Source organism: Podarcis cretensis (genome assembly GCF_951804945.1).
Source record: "Podarcis cretensis genome assembly, chromosome: 3".
NCBI lineage: Eukaryota > Metazoa > Chordata > Lepidosauria > Squamata > Lacertidae > Podarcis > Podarcis cretensis.
This window is the reverse complement of record NC_137172.1, coordinates 93,958,423-93,978,876: the sequence shown is the minus strand read 5'-3', so window position 1 is coordinate 93,978,876 and position 20,454 is coordinate 93,958,423. Positions and strand designations below refer to the sequence as shown.

The 20,454-nt window shown below is 43.7% G+C and overlaps 1 protein-coding gene across 2 annotated transcripts in view; it reads right to left on the bottom strand.

The window, feature by feature from the left end:
- Positions 1 to 20,454, bottom strand: part of NBAS (NBAS subunit of NRZ tethering complex) — a 191,475-nt gene that overhangs the window by 65,509 nt on the left and 105,512 nt on the right. For both annotated transcript variants that reach the window (XM_079970285.1, XM_079970284.1), the window contains exons 32-35: positions 18,162 to 18,275; positions 3,496 to 3,609; positions 2,622 to 2,779; positions 272 to 376 (exon numbers count right to left, since the gene is read on the bottom strand). In XM_079970285.1, coding sequence (XP_079826411.1) covers positions 272 to 376; positions 2,622 to 2,779; positions 3,496 to 3,609; positions 18,162 to 18,275 — 491 coding nt within the window. The remainder of the gene's footprint in view (positions 1 to 271; positions 377 to 2,621; positions 2,780 to 3,495; positions 3,610 to 18,161; positions 18,276 to 20,454) is intronic.

The window sequence follows — 20,454 nt, the reverse complement described above, 5'->3', positions numbered from 1 at the left end:
CGGTTTTGAAGACAGAAAAGCTAAAGAGACAGGGACTGCAGAAGGTCAATGAAATGCAGATATAAAGCTGGTAATGTGCTGAGAAACAAAAAACTGAAAAACAAGGGAAAGAGGCAAAGGCCTGATGAAAGGGGAACAGAGGAAAGAAAACAGGAGCTTCTAAGCTCACCTTGTTTCCATCGCTAGACCAGTGATCAGGCTAAAAGATCCAAATGAATTTTAAAAATCCTCAGTGCTTTAAAAAACAAACACACACACACACACAATTTACCTCTACAGAAGACTCTGTTTTCATTCCACTTGCAGGTCTGGAGGTATTTATGTTTTCCCATTTTTCTGTAGGCCAGATCTGATAGTTGACTGTGTGATAAAGAATCTAAGGCAAAACAAATAACATATCTGTTAAATTGTTTATTATAATTTATAAGTGATAAAGTGTAGTGAGCCATTTCCCTTCTGAAGATTGCTTATTTAAAGCCCAGCCAGCTCTGTCTTATGTGCAGAGGGTGGTGTACCCAGGGGTTTTTTGTTTTTGTGTGTGTGTGTGTGTGTGTGTGTGTGCGCGCGCGCATACACAAACACAGTATTGAGTTCCAAACAAAATTTTAAAAAGAGCCAGATTTCTGATCCCGAAGGAACCACAAACCTCAACTACCTGTTCATCTAAATCTAAAGAAAGATGTAGCATTTACTGTCCCTAAATAGATGACAAGTCAGATATCAAACAGCACTTACGATGATGAATAAATAAATGAAACAACCTGGCTAGGATGGGTGAAGATACACTGTTAAACACATTTTATGTCTTTCATGAGAATAGTGGCAAAGTATGACATCGTCATAGAACTAGTAATGATATACCATGAAGGATTATCATGGATGTGATTTTTGATAGCAAGAAGCTGGGGGCCCAACCTGGAGGAAACATTTAAATCGGTAGCATAACCACTTTATGCAGTCATGGCTTCCCGCAAAGGATCCTGGGAACTGTAGTTTGTGAACTGTGGTGGAGTTGTTAGCAGGCCCCTATTCCCCTCCCAGAATGGCAGTTCCCATTCCTCTGGGAGAAGAGCGATAGACTGTTAAACCACTCTGGGAATTGTCTAACCCTGCCAGGATGCCTCCAAGGGTCTAATGATACTTAAGCTGTTCCCCTGACACTAACCCTTTGGGTCCCGATAAGGAGATTTCTTGTAACAAATCCCATTGTCCCAGAGAGAAAGAAATGCCTATGAGGGCATACCTTTCACTGACACCTGACACAGGGAGCCTACTTACAAGGCTTGCTTAATAACAGCTACGGTATAAATTAAAATGAGCTTGAAACTCCTGACTTACATTTTTCAATGGGCACAGGCTCACTTTAAAAAGCGTTGTAACTCAAGGACTTGGGACTCTAGGACAGACACCAATTTTGAGAAAGAACTGTGGAAGCCACATGTTGAAAATGGAACTTCATTCAAAACCAAAACCGTATTTTTCCGTCTATAAGACACCTCCATGTATAAGGTGCCCCCTATTTTGGGGGACTCTGATTTAAGAAAATGGGGGGATGTATCCATGTATAAGATGCCCCCAAATTTTTGACATTATTTTTAAGGAAAAAAACCTAGCCTTATACATGGAAAAATACAGTATATATAAAGAACAATATTTCAACCCAGGTGTCAGAGCTGCCCAAGGTCCCAGCTCACAAAGGACCAACGCCAGTTCTTGCTATATACAAAAGTCTTTATTAAGGTTCAGTTTCCATTTCAAAGCCGTGGCGTGCAGCTCTACGTCTCAACCCTAGACCGCTGAAGCTCCATCTGAATCTGCTCCCCCTCGACACCAGTTCAAGACCCTAGCCTTGCTCCACCTCCTCCTCTGCTCCTTTCTCCTCTGGGTCCTTCTGCCCTCTGGGGTGTCGCCCTTTCTGGACTCTTCTGATGCTGATTCCCCGGATTCTTCCCCCTGTTTCCGGCGTGCTTTAGGACCTGGCTCCCAATCCGACCTCCCTGCTGTCCCGCGCTCCTGTACATTTGAACTTGGCGCGCGCGCCCAGCCGGCAACCTTCCTCCTGACCGTTACACTGCTCCTGTTACTGCTTCCCCCTTCGGGGGGGGGGGGAGTTGGCTGGGTCTGACTTCCCCTCCGTTCCCTCACTCAGCGATAGGGGCGTGGTCAGCCCTGCCTCATCTTCTCTCCCCACTGGAGGGGAAGCCGGCCCTGACGCATGGGACTCTTCCCCCCCGCTACGCCCTGGTGGGGAAGCTGGTCCCGATCTCCAGCTGCTGCTTTAGGAGTCGCCGCTGGCCCCTTGCTTCTGGCGCGTCCTTCCCGGGGCCCCCCTTGCCCTGGCCATCGGTGCCCCCTTCTGGGAATCTTCCGAATCGCTGGAGAAGCTCATGGAATCTCTCGGCCCACTGTCATACTCCCCTACGCTGCCCTCGGATTGTTCCCCTTCGCTCTCCGCTCTCTCTCTCCCCTGTGCCTCTGCTCCTGAACCCCTGACACCAGGCATTTGTTAAAAACAGTATTTCAGTCCAGTAGCAACAAAGCGTAGGAGATATGACTTCAGAACAGATTTATTTTTGTTTTGTTTGCATTTTAAACAAGGCTTTTAGAGAATCTAGACATACCTCAGTTTGCAGAGCACTGCTCGCTGCCAGAAGTGGTTCAATGGCACTTGGGGGACAATGTGTCAAAGCATAGGCTATGAGCTCCTGTCGGACGGCCATGTCTTGGTAACCTTCGGCTTGTCCTAACTCGCTGCAAACCTCCCAGCTGTTAGAGTACCCTGATACGGATAAAACAAAACAAAACAATTACAAAAATGAAATTGAGATCAAAGATCGAGAAAACTCAAATTAAGGACTGAGATTACAATAAACAAATAAATAAATAAGTAAATAAATAAATATGAAACTGAAATTGAAATTACACCAGCATTTCAAATTTGAAGAGTACCACAATTCAGTTTTCAATGGAATGGTTATGAAAGTCTGACCTCATTCCATATCAGATACAATGATTCTGTACCCTGCATATGAATTTTAACATGATCATGTCTGTACATTAGCTATCAGAGACACCATCCTGCCTTCAATTTATTCTTTCTGTATACAACCCAACTACATTTCATTACTACACAACTTACATCACCCTACAGCAGACATCACCATGAAATGCTTCAAAAAATAGAACAAAAAGAGGAACCTCATGTATCCAACTTTGAGGCTGATGCATTCAAAAAACAGTAATTTGCCAGCTTGCATAAGGATAAAGAGTTTTATTCATCAAATTTATATTCTACAGTAAATGCGCTGAAATAGACTGTTTAAATTAATCGTTTCTCAAATCCCTTAGATTCAGTGGCTCTACTCTGATAATGACTTCATCAGGCTCCTCTCAAAATATTTGCCATTTCATACAATGTCAGAAAATCCACAAGATAATTTTTTTTTTTGGGGGGGGGGGTTGGGGAGCGGGGGAGAAGAGGAAATTCATTCCCACCTGAAGCCATAAGCTCCTGGCAATGCATATTTGCTGCTTTGTAATCCTGAAATTGAAGAGCTTGTTCGACTAACAGAATCAAAACTTGTCCTTTTCTCTCCATCTGGTCATCACCTACAAAAGTTAGAAGAATTATTGTTGAACGATTAGAAAATTAACATCGGATTAGTAATAATAAATAAGTAACGAAGAATGTGACGGGCGGCCCACACAATTATGTGTGAACACAATGCAAAGGATGGCAATAGCAGGAAGAGGAAGAAGTGCCACAAAGCAAATTGACCAAAATAGTTCATTTTAAAGCTCCAAACCAGAGCCTATTCAGACCCTGAATCTCCCACTACAGTGGTACCTCGGGATGCGAACGGGATCTGTTCTGGAGCCCCGTTTGCATCCTGAAGCAAACGCAACCTGCGTCTGACGCGTTTCGCTGCTTCCGCACATGCGCGTGGTGTCATTTTGACCCCAAAATACTTAACTTGAAGCACATTTATCCCAAGGTATGACTGTATTGTGTCTTCACAAAACCAAAAAGGTAGATGCGAGCCTTAGGCTACACTCCAAGACTGCTATATGCAAGTATAGTACAAAACTTGTACTATACTATATGCAAGTATAGTACAAAACTTGGGTCTTCAAGCTGTTTTTGGACTACAACTCCCTTCATCCCTAGCTAGCAGGGCCAGTGGTCAGGGATTATGGAAACTGTAGTCCCAAAACAGCTGGAGACCCAAGTTTGGGAAACTGTTCTAGAAGGTGAGGAACCTGTGGCCTTCCATGTGTTGTTGACTTGAATGCCATCATCCCTGACCAATGGCCATGTTGGCTGGAGCTGGCAGTCCTAGGCTACACACACAGTAGACATTTAAAGCACATTCATCCTACAAATAATCCCAGGAACTGTAGTTTGCCCCTCGCAGTGCTGCGATTCACAGCACCCTGAACAAATCACAGCTCCTGGGATTCTTTGGGGTAGGGGAATGTGCTTTAAATGTGTGGTGTACAACATCTGGTGCACTTCTGGTTCCCCATTCTAAAATAAGGGATAACTTCAAAATTAGGACTATCTAGCAATCGTGACCTTTAAAACCAATGCAGCTGAGGTGAAATGCCTGTGGCTTCCATGGGGTCCTACACTTTTCCTAATAGATTTAAAACCCAACAGGGAGAAGAGCCTCTCAACTGCCATGAGAGAATGGAAGGAGCTATAGCCCAATGTGAGTGCTTAATGTAAGTTTCTTAAATTGTTCCTCAGGTATCTGCTAAGGCAATAAATAAAGAATGATTTGTTTCTGTTTGAAAGGAACGTGGACGTACTTAGATGTGGGGGAGAAATGACTTTTCCTTAATTGAGCCTGAGCGGTTTGCCGAAGCTAAGTTAGCATGAACAACAACTGTAGCCTCTTTCTTGCTCCACGTATTTTTACAAGAGTTATCAAAAATGCAGGAATTATCCTGTGACAGTCTCCTTTTCCCTGACAGTTTCCTCTCGTTTCTGCTCCTTGCCGGTACTGTGGTACCTCACGTTAGACGCTTCAGGTTACAGGCGCTTCAGGTTACAGACTCTGCTAACCCAGGAATAGTACCTCAGGTTAAGAACTTTGTTTCAGGATAAGAACAGAAATTGTGTGGCAGCAGCGGCAGGCCCCATTAGCTAAAGTGGTACCTCAGGTTAAGAACAGTTTCAGGTTAAGAACAGACCTCTGAAACGAATTAAGTTCTTAACCCGAGGTACCACTGTATACTAAAAGCATCATGACTGGAGCTCCTGAAACATGCAGTTTGAATTGTTCAATTTAATTTAATGAGCTTTTCCTGCAGGCTTCACAATGGCGTCGCTTGAAGCCATACCCCGCTGAAGATTTTTCAAGTATCTCCCTTTCATTCTTCCAATCAAACCAGCCCTGTGACAGCCTCATGGAATCCTGCATTGGAAAGTGTGCGTATGTACATATCGTTAAGGACTATAAAAGCAAAATTGTTTCCTAATGACAGTTTTATGCTTGAACGCCTGACAGGTACAATTTAAAAAGTCAAACTGCCACTTTAAAAGAACGCAATGAGGCCTTAACAGTCTTCTCCCTCCTGAATCGCCTTTGCTGTTTAAACACTGATCAAGTGCTATGTCTTAAGACAGGGAACATCCAGAACCGGGCAGGTGGTCTTGTCTGCTGTTCTGAAGAAGACTGCATGCATCTGCAGGAAGACTTTAAATAATTTGCAAAGGACGCACAAAGACGCTGCTCATCCTCCCTGGTTTCTCAAATGCTAACATAGGAAGAACACTAAAACGGAAACAGGAGTCTAAGGGCAGAATTCCCCTCTAGACCATATTTCAATGGTAGGTGAGGTGAAAGTGGATGGAGCAATGCATGCAAATTTTACCTTTTCACAGTAGGGTAGTTTGCGCACACGCGCGCGCGCGTGCGCGCGCACGCACACACACACACACAAAAACACACACACACACACACACACACACACACACAAAAACACACACACACACAATCTTCCATCCAGGAAAGAAAGAGGCATTATCAGAGTGTGAAGACACATGACAGTCAGGCAAAAAAACACACACTCAAGGATGGCAAGATGCAGGGCCAGCATGGTCAATGAAGAGGTGTGGCTGCAGACACTTCCAAGGGCCGGATTATTAGGTTTGGAGGGCCACATTCCCTCCCCTGGGCCGGCCTGTCTGTCTCTCCTTTATTAGAACTTGAACACTGCAAGACTATGCACTGGGCATCCAGAAAAACATTTTAAGCATTGTTTCCCCTCAAAAAACAAAAACATTCCACGTGAAGGGAAATCTGGTACGGCCAACGAATATTAAGAACATCTCCCTTCAAACAAACCATGTGGGTTTTAGTCATTTGCATGAGTAAAACAACAGTATTTCCTTTGTTGTTTACGTGATGCACCCATATGTTATAGAAAGGTAAAGGTACCCCTGCCTGTACGGGCCAGTCGTGTCTGACTCTAGGGTTGTGCGCCCATCTCACTTAAGAGGCCGGGGGCCAGCGCTGTCCGGAGACACTTCCGGGTCACGTGGCCAGCGTGACGAAGCTGCTCTGGCGAGCCGGCACCAGCGCAGCACACGGAAATGCCGTTTACCTTCCCGCTATAAAGCCCTACCTATTTATCTACTTGCACTTAGGAGTGCTTTCGAACTGCTAGGTGGGCAGGAGCTGGGACCGAACGACGGGAGCTCACCCCGCCGTGGGGATTCGAACCGCCGACCATGCGATCGGCAAGCCCTAGGCGCTGAGGTTTTACCCACAGCGCCACCTGCGTCCCTAATTAAGTGGGTAGGAGAAAGCATCGGCTAAATCATCTTAGAATACGCATTCCTCCTTGTGTGTGAAAGAGGAGGGATGCTTCTTAAGATAGCGATTGCCATCTGCAAGTTTATAGTATGTAATTCTATTCAAAACAATACACTTTGAAAAATTGGGTGCCCTGTGAATTTACTGCCTTAACCCCCCCCCCACACTTTTGATCAGTTAATCAATCAATCTAACTGATTACATGTTGCAGTCTGCTTGGAGTGGTTATGGGATGCGGAACTCTTGTATGGCAGGATTTGCCTGCTGACCCAGAGGAGAGGCTAAGTAACACTGCAGATGATACCAGAGGGAAGGACTTCATCTCATGCTGAGCCCAGAGCTTGGAAGAGCCATAAACTATGAATGCAAAAAAGAAAAATTAAAACCCATACCGCTCCATAAGGTAAAGGTAAAGGGACCCCTGACCATTAGGTCCAGTCGTGTCCGACTCTGGGATTGCGGCACTCATCTCACTTTATTGGCCAAGGGAGCCGGCGTACAGCTTCCGGGTCATGTGCCCAGCATGACTAAGCCACTTCTGGCAAACCAGAGCAGTGCATGGAAACGTCGTTTACCTTCCCGCCGGAGGGTACCTATTTATCTACTTGCACTACATGCTTTCGAACTGCTAGGTTGGCAGGAGGGGGGACCAAGCAACAGGAGCTCACCCCATCGCGGGGATTTGGTTTAACCCACAGCGCCACCCGCGTCCCTCTACCACTCCATAAAGGAGGCTCCAATTGATAAAATTACAACTGTGACCTGTTAAAGAACAACTACCACCATGGATAATAAGAAAAGGTTGTTCTACCACACCTGGCACGTGTGGGTTCATGCGTAATATATACAGTGGTACCTCAGGTTAAGTACTTAATTCGTTCCGGAGGTCCGTACTTAACCTGAAACTGTTCTTAACCTGAAGCACCACTTTAGCTAATGGGGCCTCCAGCTGCTGCCACGCCACCAGAGCATGATTTCTGTTCTCATCCTGAAGCAAATTTCTTAACCTGAGGTAATATTTCTAGGTTAGCAGAGTCTGTAACCTGAAGCGTATATAACCTGAGGTACCACTGTAATCCTAATTACTGTTTGAATAGACCACCCCACTCCCCAAACAGCTGAGAATGGATATTTATAACAGTCTTGCTTCCCACTGGTTCAAGTGAAGGACATTCTTAACTGATGATATCTGGGAAAGAGTGGAAAACATCCCTGGGACAGGATTTCTGCTAAGCTACTACCACCTGCAGAGTTCATATACCAAATGCCGAATCTGCAAGCCAGTGCAATAGGGCCTTAGGTCCAAACAAATTTCTATGTAGCAGCATGATTGATTTGCTCGGCTGAGGGACAGCTCTTGTTGGCAGTAAAAGCTCGCTGCCCTGCAACCTTTGCACATCTGAAATTGCTTCAGGTGGAAACACTCGCTCTGAGCTAGGCCATTCTAAAGGAATTCGAGATTGACCTGTCTAGAATATTTTATTGGAGAAGTGTAGAGCTGCTGCCTTTGGTGATTTTTAAAATATGAGTCTACCAACTGCTCAACACCAGAACCAGTGGAGAACAGTGGGAGGTTCCTGCAGTCATATTTCCCATAGGTAAAGGTAAAGCTACCCCTGCCCGTACGGGCCAGTCGTGTCCGACTCTAGGGTTGTGCGCCCATCTCACTTAAGAGGCCGGGGGCCAGCGCTGTCCGGAGACACTTCCGGGTCACGTGGCCAGCATGACAAAGCTGCTCTGGCGAGCCAACACCAGCGCAGCACACGGAAACGCTGTTTACCTTCCCGCTATAAAGCGGTACCTATTTATCTACTTGCACTTAAGGGTGCTTTCGAACTGCTAGGTGGGCAGGAGCTGGGACCAAAGGACGGGAGCTCACCCCGCCGTGGGGATTCGAACCGCCGACCATACGATTGGCAAGTCCTAGGGCCTAGGCACTGAGGTTTTATCCACAGCGCCACCCACATCCCTATTTCCCATACTAAACACCAAAACTGTTGCAAAAAAAAAAAAAAATTCACTTTCCACACAACGGAAGAAGAGCGGGCAAACCTGGGTATACAATCCTTGTACCAAAACCAAAACCCAAACCTAATCATCATCTATAAAGACTTTGGAGGGAACTGATATCTGCCGGTAATAAAGGTTGCATCTTTACTTTTTGCTCAGAATGTAACAATTTCTCTTCAGATTCGGGGGCAGAAAACCTCTTTTAATCACCAATGCCAGAGTTGGCATTAGCTTGCTAAACTAATTTCATTCCCATGAATGTCACTGTCATTTTGAAGCAAAAATTAATTAGAAAAGATTTCTGAAATTAATGACTCAAATAGCAATTCCTGCAGCTTGTGGCAGCCCTGAATAACATTTGTGCCAGGTCTTTTTAACGTTATGAGGCAATAAACAAACAGTAATTAAGAATCACTGCTGAAGATTGCTTTGTCAAAAGATAAGTGGTCCTAGATTCCTTGCACCTTTGAAATTGCCCTCCAAATGCATATATGTTACAGAATTCATCCGTTTAAAGTAGATGTTTGAGGAAAATATAGGCCCCGGGAGCAGAAGGCCTCTTATGGGGGAGACTGGTATCCAGCAGAAACTCTCAATGGAGTATGCTCCTCGTGCTGTTCCAGAGGGTCCTCCAAACCACTGGAGCAGATTTTCAAGGAGCAAAGAAACTGGTGCTAAATGCTGTTTCTGTTCTGTGACACAGGAATGCCTTTAGCAGAACTCTGCTTATGGGATGCTCCCACCACATAACCTTTAACCTTTAAGCCAGTGTTTTGAAAACTTGGTTCTCCAGCTGTTTTGGGACTCCAATTCCCCATATCCCTGACTACTGGTCCTGATATCTAGGGATGACGGGAGCAGTAGTCCAAAAACAGCTGGAGATAGAGTGGCACAGAAGCTTTCTGCCTTTTGCAATACTCAAAAATAAGGATGATGAACAATATTGCTCAACCAGCTCCAAGAAAAGATCTTGGGGGTGGTTTTAGAAGGCCTCAGTTGGCGGACAGAGATGGGAAGGTAGTCACAAAGATCTCAGATACGAAGTCTGAAATTCCTGGAGGGCAAGGAATGCTAAAGGGGTTCTTGCCAGAAGATCATCAGGATTCCTGATGTTTATGCTTAATGTTATGGGACATAGCAATGGCGCAAGGGACTGGAAGGACATTGGTGTGTGTGAACTAGGGGAAGGGGAACTGATCTGGGAGAAGGGGGCGGTGGTCTGTGGGGACCTGCACCCACCAGGAGACGAACATCAGGGGCAGGGGAAACTTCAGAGATGGAGGAAGAGGAGGAAGAGGCAGGGTAGGTAAATGCACCACTGTCTCCCAGAACCAGGAGAGAACTGAAATGGGAAAAGCAGAGGCAGCTTGCATGCAGGCATAGTCTCCGGCTACGTGAGTACAGCCTGTTTGGAGAAGGTACATAAACTGGTGGAGGGGTAGGGTTCCTCAGTTGCAGCAACTGCTCTATAGACGGCGGACCTGGGAATAGCTGCCTAAACGCTAGATTGGTGTGCGTAGAACACTCCACTCCAGAGCTGTAGAAGCAAGTACGTTCTTTGACAACAAAAGTGTTAATTCTGCTGTGTGCTTTCCTTTGGGCTGGGAAGCACCCTTGGCAGATGGGCAGGGGAAGTCAAGGCATCCTGCCATCTGATTTACTGCCACAGCCAGATTTCCAATGGAGCAATTTTCATTAAGACTACAGAAGAAGAAACTCCTTCCTTCCCACTTTCTAAAATTCCAATAATTATCTTCTTTAAAAAAATAATGATGATAATTAAATGTTACGTGAAGAGACACACTTAACATTATGCTCTGTTTGGATATCCAGTAATGCTTGGAATCGGGGAGGGTTGCACGGGATAACTTTCCCCCACCTATCAAATGTGGGATTCTTCCCCACCTATCTTCAGTGTTACAAGTGAGATAGCAGACCTAGAAACACACACTTGTATATACTGTATGGTATGTGGGTCTTGCTGTCTCTGCTGAATTTCAATATTCTGGATCTGCCAGTAGTTATCATGGTCCCTATGTGTTAGTTGTTCCACTTTATATAGATGTTTCAGAGGGTATATTGCCTATTATCTGTGCCACTCTAAAAACTGTATTTTATACTATATTTTTTTGCATTTTACTTTTATTTGTGATATTTTTTAGGATGTTGCAAACCATATAGAGGTACAGTTGTACCTTGGATCCTGAACGCCTTCCTACTCAGACGGTTTGGTTCCCAGACCCCGCAAAGCTGGAAGTGACTGTTCCGGTTTGCAAATGTTTTTTGGAACCCGGATGTCCGACAGGGCTTCCACGACTTCCGATTGGCTGCAGGAGCTTAGGTTTACTTTAACCAGAGTTTGCTTCGGAAAACCCAAAGCAGTGTCCCAACTCCTTGAACATCCAACTTACTAGCAACAATCACACACAATGCCAGAAATGAGGTAAGGTCAGGAAACCTTGGTTTTAAGTATGCCCAAGCCATGCTGTAATAGCTCCCTTTTGCTACTCTTATTCTTATAGCAGAGAACACTACAGGTTATATGGAACGCTCTTGGTTATATGGGACAGCACCTTCCGCCCTCATATAATAAAGAACAAATAAGTGTAATCTTGATTTTTACATTTTAATTTATGGCCATGGTTTATAGGTGCCATTAAGTTTTACTGGAGGCAACATTCACATAATATAGTAAAAGCTTTGTCAGCATTTCCATTAGAGGCCATGCACTGCAAGAGTTTATTAACCAATTTAGGGAGTTGCACTCTTGAAAGCTGAATATGGATGCTTTATATCCACCATAAGAGTATTAGAGGAAGAACAGTGCTAGTTGTATTGGTATGAAAAAGGAGGAGGAAAACCTTCTAGCATCAGCTTTAGTATTTCAGGCTATTTCTTAGGAATTTTAAAATTACCGTTTTCTGTGTATTATAAGACTATATTTCTTTCCTAAATTTTTGAAGTTTAAAATAAGGGGTCGCCTTATACACAGATAGTGCATAGTGAATTTTCTTAATTTTGGGTTAAAAGAATAGGGGTCGTCATACACAGAAAAATATGGTAATCTGCTTCTTTTAAAATTAAGCTAAACCACTGTAAATCTCAAATGTTCTATGCTGTTAGAAACAAAGTGCACGTCATATATATATATGCTTCGGATGCAATAACATTGGAGGCAAATACTTCTTTACTGGACGAAGTTCTTTGAAAATAAAATTCTTCAAGTTTGTCTGATAACCAGTTTCCGACAGCAATTGTCTGAAATTGCACTGTGACAATCGCTGCTGCCACTCTTGCGATTTGTTAACACATTCTGCAGCAATTTGGCATTTTTCTTTAAGCCAAAGTTCAGGAGTCAAAAAGATGAGGTTCACATTTCAGCTGTAAGCCTTTAGGTAAAGGTAAAGGTACCCCTGCCCGTACGGGCCAGTCTTGACAGACTCTGGGGTTGTGTGCCCATCTCACTTAAGAGGCCAGGGGCCAGCGCTGTCCGGAGACACTTCCGGGTCACGTGGCCAGCGTGACATCGCTGCTCTGGCGAGCCAGAGCCGCACACGGAAACGCCGTTTACCTTCCCGCTGGTAAGCGGTCCCTATTTATCTACTTGCACCCGGGGGTGCTTTCGAACTGCTAGGTTGGCAGGCGCTGGGACCGAGCAGCGGGAGCGCACCCCGCCGCGGGGATTCAAACCGCCGACCTTTCGATCGGCAAGCCCTAGGCGCTGAGGCTTTTACCCACAGCGCCACCCGCGTCCCTATACAAAACAGCCTTTACAAGCTGTTATTCTAAAGACTCAAGACCATCGTTCATGCTTGGCTACCACAATCTGGCCGTACTGGCAATCCTGTCTTCCCTAAATCTTCTGCTGATTTTCCCGCCTGGGGAAAGGAAGAAGTGGTTAAAGTGAATTTGCTAGGCTCCCCTTTGGGTGGTGGTGGTGGTGGTGGGAGAACACAATCAGAAGAGCTGGTTTTGATCTATAAAACCCTTACAGTGCAATTTTATATATGTCCAGTGAGAAGTAAGTCCCATCAAGCTTAATAGAATTTTACATAGGTGTGTGTATAGGACTGCAGCCTGAAAGATTTGAGGTGGCCATTGTACCTAGCTATCAAGTGCCCTATCCAAACATGTGTAGGCCACTGAGAAAGGAATTCCTCGCAATGAATTAGGAGAGCCAAGGTTCAAACACCTGGAGGAGGCAGGTCGGTTCGCAGTTACACCTGCTGTGGTGGTCACATCCATATTCTATTTCTACAACGTGGTCCATGTGGGATTGCTCATGGAAAGCACTCAGAAGCTTTAAGGTAAAGGTAAAGAGATCCCTGACCATTAGGTCCAGTCGTGGCCGACTCTAGGGTTGCGGCGCTCATCTCGCTTTATTGGCTGTGGGAGCCGGTGTACAGCTTCCGAGTCATGTGGCCAGCATGACTAAGCCACTTCTAGCGAACCAGAGCAGCACACGGAAATGCCATTTACCTTCCTGCCGGAGCGGTACCTATTTATCTACTTGCACTTTGACGTGCTTTCGAACTGCTAGGTTGGCAGGGGCTGGGACCGAGCAACGGGAGCTCACCCCGTCGCGGGAATTCGAACCGCCGACCTTCTGATCGGCAAGTCCTAGGCTCTGTGGTTTAACCCACAGCAAAATGCTGGGGCAGCTTTCCGAAGCATATTGCTCCAGCAGGCTGCAGAGCTTCCAGACAGGAGCAATTTGCATGTATTAAACCATGAATTGGGATGCGGGTGGCGCTGTGGGTTAAACCACAGAGCCTAGGACTTGCCAATCAGAAGGTCGGCGGTTCATCTCTATTTTTCATTGTATTTTTCTTTTTTCCATGTAGTGTACGTGCATAAATTGTAACATGGTAAACTGTTGTGTAAAGATGTGTTGAATGTTTAATAAAGATTTAAAAAATAATAATAAATGAATGGCTTGGAACCAGGACCAACTATTCCCCCCTTAGAGTCTGGTTTTGCCATTAATCATTGGAGGCTTTGAACATCGTCTCTTTGCCTTCATAGGAACCAAGACCTCCGAAGGTGTCAACTCCCTCATTTGGAAAGCCTGGTCTAGTTCACCTAGTTGGCTCCCTCTTTGACAGTGTTTGAAATTCCCCTTGCTCTAGGCACATTTTGGGACAGGGAGTTTCCTTAGCGTGAGCAGTTTCTGACCTCTGGGCGCAATATTGCGCCTAAGATTTCAGATTACAACTGCAAAGTGGAAGGAAAAGAGGACCTTTTTCTGCCTCCCCACTTCCAACTATTCTCCGAAGACTGGAGAAGAGACCCCCTTAAGAATATTAGGGGGTGGACGGGCAGGGGAACGACTAGACCAGGCATAGGCAAACTCCGGCCCTCCAGATGTTTGGGACTACAATTCGCATCATCCCTGACCCTGGTCCTGTTAGCTAGGGTGATGGGAATTGTAGTCCCAAACATCTGGAGGGCCGGAGTTTGCCTATGCCTGGACTAGACCATGTGAAAAACCAACACAAGATTTTAGCTGCAGTTTGTTCACTTTTGGCTTTGTATTCTTGTTGTAAAAAAGGCGAGTCTAGACATTCTGTTGTTGCACCCGCAACCTAGGTTTAAGGTGCCATTTAGCTCCTGGCTTTCATATCTCAATTTCTAACACTGCTTTTTGAGTAACTAGTTGTTTCAATCGTTCTCCTGCTGCTGCGGTTTGTTTTGCTGTTTCTCTCATTTCTTTTAGCTATCTGTAATTACTTACATTTCACTATCCCAAATTTATTGTGCATTGGGGGCAGGGGGTGTTGTAAGCTGCCTTGCTGTTAAACTGCAGGGGATAATATTTCCAAAAAAGAGAGAGAAAGAAATCATAAATGTGTTTCGGAAATACTGTTAAGACTTTTTTTTCTCTCTCTCTGAAAGACTGGGGAATGGTGGTGGTAGAGACCCACCCAGCAAGTGGTGGCCCTTGGCCAAGTAGCCATCTTGTATGTTTCTCTCTCTCTCTCTCTCTCTCTCTCTCTCTCTCTCTCTCTCTCACACACACACACACACACACACACACCATTGTAAACCAGAGGGGAGAGAGAAAAGGTGTAAGGAGTGGTTGCTGTAGCTTTGTGACTAACTAGCTGGGCAAGGCTGCACGTTCCTTCCTCAAAGTAGACCTCCAGCAGCGATAAAAGAGGGTTCAATATGTTTTCCTCTTTGATGGTTTAAGAGGATATATTTATGCTGCTTTTATATAAAAACGCTATTATTACTTCAGGAGGAAGGCAGTCTACAATTAAAATAAATGTTCTAACAAGCCACCAAGAACAGAATGCGAGGAACACCTAGGTTTTCCTGAGTATTTGCAAGCTGCTGTAGACTTTAATGTGAAGGGCAAGAACATATCCAGCATAGCATAATTTAAAGAGAAGAAGCCTAATTAAAGTCTTTGATAGTTATCTAAAGTTTGCAGTGTGCTTCAAACTAACGATCTATTACACTCTCAAGTATCCTGTGTGGGAGGTAGGAAGGTATACAAAATAGCTGGATAAGAAATTACACAGAGTTATAGCTGCCCCTCAGGGAGATGCAGTCTTCTAAATGAATTTGTGTAACAAAGAAATACAGGGATTCAAAGAATCTGAGAACTGAGGCCCAATGTGGTGCATTTTTTACTCATGTCAAAAGTGAACAGATTCAGACGCTGCTGTGATAAACATTAATGACAAAAAATGGGATTATTCCTACTTATATTATGAAACCAGCAGGACTGATGAACAATGACTCCATGAGGATATGTTTAAAGGCAAAAACACTGCCTACTATAACCAACATAAAGTCACTAAGTGATTTCCCCCCCTTGTTTTTAGGTACAGAATTCAACCAGGATTACTATTATTTAACTCATTCAAGTGAACCCATGGCTTAAGCTTACTCCGAATGATATTTTAAAAAAACTAAACCACCCTCCGGCATCCTTAAATCCACCTCCCAGATACCGGAGGTAAAAGTCACATTTTCCCTTAGGTTTTTGAAAAGGAAATAAACAGTAAGCATGTCTCCTAAGCACTAGGGTCAGGGCAATATCTGGTTTTCAACACTATGATATATCACCAGCTAAACATCGTGCTATATCATGATGTCTGAAATATGGATGGAGCTATGTAGAGGCACTGGTGGGCTTCACGGTTTTCCTGCATTGTGATTTTTGCACGCACACACAGATAAGACATCATGATTGACAATATACCCCAGGCTCAAAATTATGAAACTGATATCGCAATATGGACTTCAAACGATGCATACCACCCAGCCACACTGAGCACTGAGACTTACTCCCAATCAACACCCTGCGTTGAATTTACTCACATGACCAAGGCAGCACAGGGGCACACTGACAACCACTGGATTTAGAGACCTGATTTCCCAGGGCTGCAAACGCAGAGGATGCTCCCCACTTCAGTAAACTGCCCTTTGACTCATGAAGGGTTGTAAGGATTGGCAAAGGAGATGTGCTGAAGTGTATTGGCAATCACACAGGCCAGTTTTCCTTGACCTGGTGCCCTCCAGATGTTTTGGACTACAACTCCCATGAGCCGCAACCAGCATGGCCAATGATGAGAAATAGCTGAAGCTGCAGTTCAGAACAGCTGGAGGTTAGGGAAGACAGCTAAAGGCTAACGGTCTGATTTGAACACTACCACCACCAACAACCGCATGGATTCTCTGGGTTACCTGTTTTAAGCAGCTGGAGTCATGCTGGCCATATGACCTGGAAAACTGTCTGTGGACAAACACCGGTTCCCTCGGCCTGAAACTGAGATGAGCGCCGCAACCCCAGAGTCGCATTTGACTGGACTTAACCGTCTAGGGGTCCTTTACCTTTACCTTTACAGTGGTACCTCTGGTTACATACTTAATTCATTCTGGAGGTCCATTCTTAACCTGAAACTGTTCTTAACCTGAGGTACCACTTTAGCTAATGGGGCCTCCCGCTGCTACTGCGCCACCGGCACACGATTTCTGTTCTCATCCTGGGACAAAGTTCTTAACCCAAGGCACTACTTCCAGGTTAGCGGAGTCTGTAACCCAAAGTGTTTGTAACCCAAGGTACCACTGTAATCACTGCAGAGATTTGTGCCATTTACTAGTCCAAGACAACAAACACAGTGTGAGCTCCACTGTACAGGAACTTGTGTTTTGTTTAAATTACTTGGCAAGGCTCTGTGTACAGTGATAGCAGGGTATCAACAACATTATTACATAATAAAATAATGGTTTGGCTCTGGAGTTAAGCTGGCCCAAGCTGATTTCCCTGCTCTTTATCTTCACAGCAGCCGTCCCCCTTCTCTCCTGAGCGTCACAAGCTGTAGTATACCCACTTCAAAACGTGGCCCCAAACCTCAGGGGAACATTTTTAGGGGACTAGAAAGCTGCCATGGGAAGGAATGTATGGGACTGCTTGCTTCTGCCAGCCCTAATGCACACACTTAACTCTGGATCTGACCCATGTCATTTTTCAATTTGTATTTGATATGATGATGTGAAAGAACAGGGAAGTGGAAGATATAGTCAAATCAGCTTCATCCGATTTCTCCAAGTGAAAGTTTGATCAAATATTTACCTTTGCTAGCCAACAAAACAAAACAAAAAACGTAATTTGATTTGATCCAGCATTAGAACCTTTGCACAGTGAAGTTGTGGGCAGGATTTGAAATATAAGCAGTGAATTACTGAAAGAACTAATGAGAGTGAAGTTTACATAATAAAAACAGATGTATTGCAAAACAGCTAAAAAAGAAACATCAAGAAAAGAGGGGTGGAAATTCAAGAAGAAATAATAAAAAAATACTATTATGTTTGGGGAAAACTGTATATGATGATAAACGTCTTGGAATTTTTTTGAGATTTAACAACAATGATACATATATTTAAAAAGAAACTTTACATAGTATAGCATCAGTTCACTAATACGATGCAACAGGATCAAAGAAGGACTGCAAGTAAAACCTATGTTTTTTATAGGAGATAGAATACATTTTGTTTGCACAGAAAGGATATCTGTTTTTCATATTTGACATGGGTTAAAGTGGGATTTAATTCTAACATCTGACTAGGTGGTAACTGTACTCTCGCTGGTATGTATTCTACTTGTGATAGAAGGGCTGTGTGTGAAATCCCAAATTATATCTAAATTGAAATCAATCAATCTGTATTTATCTAGAAAGGAAGGTTGCAATGATGCAATATATGAAGCTTCACTGAAGACAGGATCTTTGAGTAAAGTCCTTGAAGAAATCCCCCATAAAGCTGGACACCTTCAACATAAAACATGGGTAAATTACATTACAGCTTTTATTTTACCTGCAACCTTCAGCAAATTTGCAAGTCCCAAGAGCTTGGCAGATTGCTTGTAGCTTGTTGGCAGCTGCAGGAGACATTCCTTGATAAGGCTGAGTCGATCAGAGCACAGGCGCACTGGTAAGAAAATACATTATATTAAGTGGCAATGTCACAAAATACAGTGCATTTTTTTTATGAAGGCAGGAAGAAGTTAAGTGCACACGCAAGCTACATACACAGATATCACGAACTTCACGGAAGGGCCGATATCTGGGTTTAAAAGTCACTGCGACTGGGGCAGGAGGGAGAGAAGTTTTAAACAATATCTCTGGTGCTTATGTTTCTTCAATCAATGGACTGACAATATGAAAACACTTGCAACTCATGAACGGACAACTTACAGACATAGGCTTTATTTGGATAAATATGACAACATTTGGAATGTTTATACAGAATGTAGTAGGCTATTAATCGCACCTTTAATAAAAACATTTTTTAAAAAAACCTATGTATTAGGATAATAACATATATATTTATATAATAATGTATGGGAGTATAATACACTGCTTTTTTGTATACTGTTTCTTTCACTTTTATTCTTTTTTCTTTTCTTTTTTTCTTTGTTACACTTTATTTTATAATAGAAATTCTTTCAATATAATATTAATACATTTTGAAAGTGCTTTGTTTCTTATGCTGCAGATATGCCCCAAGAAATATTTTAGCGGGGAAATCTCCATTTATTTAGTTTTCATTAAGGGTGTGTGTGTGTGTGTGTGTGTGTGTGTTACAAAGCAAACAGAGAATCTCCATTTAGAGAGAGGACATCATCACTGATGTGCAAAGGTTGGTCATTTAACAAGATGGAGAACATTCAAACCTGTGCATGCCTCCACTCTGGGGTGGTACAGCCCAGGCACCCCACTGAGAAAGAGGCCTCTGCTTCTGGGAAGGAAAAGCTGGTTCCTTTACCTCCCCTTAGTTCAGATGACTACAAATTCAAATGCAAGAAGAAGCACAAATTATTTTGTGCACTCTATGAAGAACAACTCATGCTTAAAAGTGGCTTTCCAAGTTAAGAAAGTTTTAGCTTAAAGCATTAGGAACCTGCAGGCAGCTTTTTCGCCCATTTTAACTTCTGCGTGGTAGTCTTTAAAGTGTCCAAAACATAATGGATGCAATTATTTGAGAATCAGACCCTGTCCCCTTTGCGGGACCCACTTCAGCCGCCATTATATAGCCATGTGCTTGTGTGCACATTCATGACATAAAAGGTACTTTTTCTGAAAAAAATTGCAGCATTAGTCGTTTTCAGGTGACAGAAGGATCACAAAGTAACTTGACAGTGCACTTTAATCTCTCAAGGGGGAAAAGAAATAGATCGCAAAAAGCAGTACCAGCACTGAAGTATTCACAGTTGACTGGCATGGTGTGGCAAAGGCAAAATGGCAGGTGGCAGGGAATGAACTATGAAGCAGGAAAATCTAAGCTTGAAAATGGCAAAGTGGAACCAACCCTGATACATCCACAAGCAAGCATTTAGGATAGCAGTTGTCTGTAATCCATGGGCAACATCCAAAATGTAATTTGGCTAATGGAAGAGGCTTGAGTTAGTTTGAAAGTTCACAGTTTTTGGATCTTGTTTTATATATATACGTCACAGAATTACCACATGCCCATTAATTGAAGATTTGCTGGTATTGTCTTTCAGAGAAAGAATTTCTCAGTTCTGCTTATGAGCTTTGTCCCTGCTAACCTCATGATTTAACTGTACCTCATGCCACTGAATGGCAAACACACAGAAATACTGAAGCTTTTCGGCCGAGGTAAAACCCCAGCAATGAGAGCCAAATAAGAAACTAATAAGCCCTCAACATCATTTGTATGCCACTTTCCCACAAAATTGTGCCCAAAGTGGCTCACAACATCTCATGTGATTAATTAAGTAAAACGGTTTTTTAAAAATGCATATTAGAAACAATTAGAAAGAATAATATAAATCAATTAAAAGATTTAAATAATAATCCATACACGTTTTATCTGAATGCATAATTCAATTCCACACTGTCCCTGGCTGCCCTCAGTGCTCAAGAAGCTGTATATGAGACAGGGTTGCTGTGTTCTGGCGAAATAACCCAGTACCAATGGTTTGGAAATAGCACAAACTTGCAGTGCGTCATCTTCTATATATTTGATTAGGGTTAAGGCTTTTCTCTGAAGGATTAATCAGAACTGTGCGAGGAACACGTGCCTCAGGGAGAATCCAGGTTTCAAATGAAAGACCTGATCCATGAATGCTTTTACTAAAGTGTCT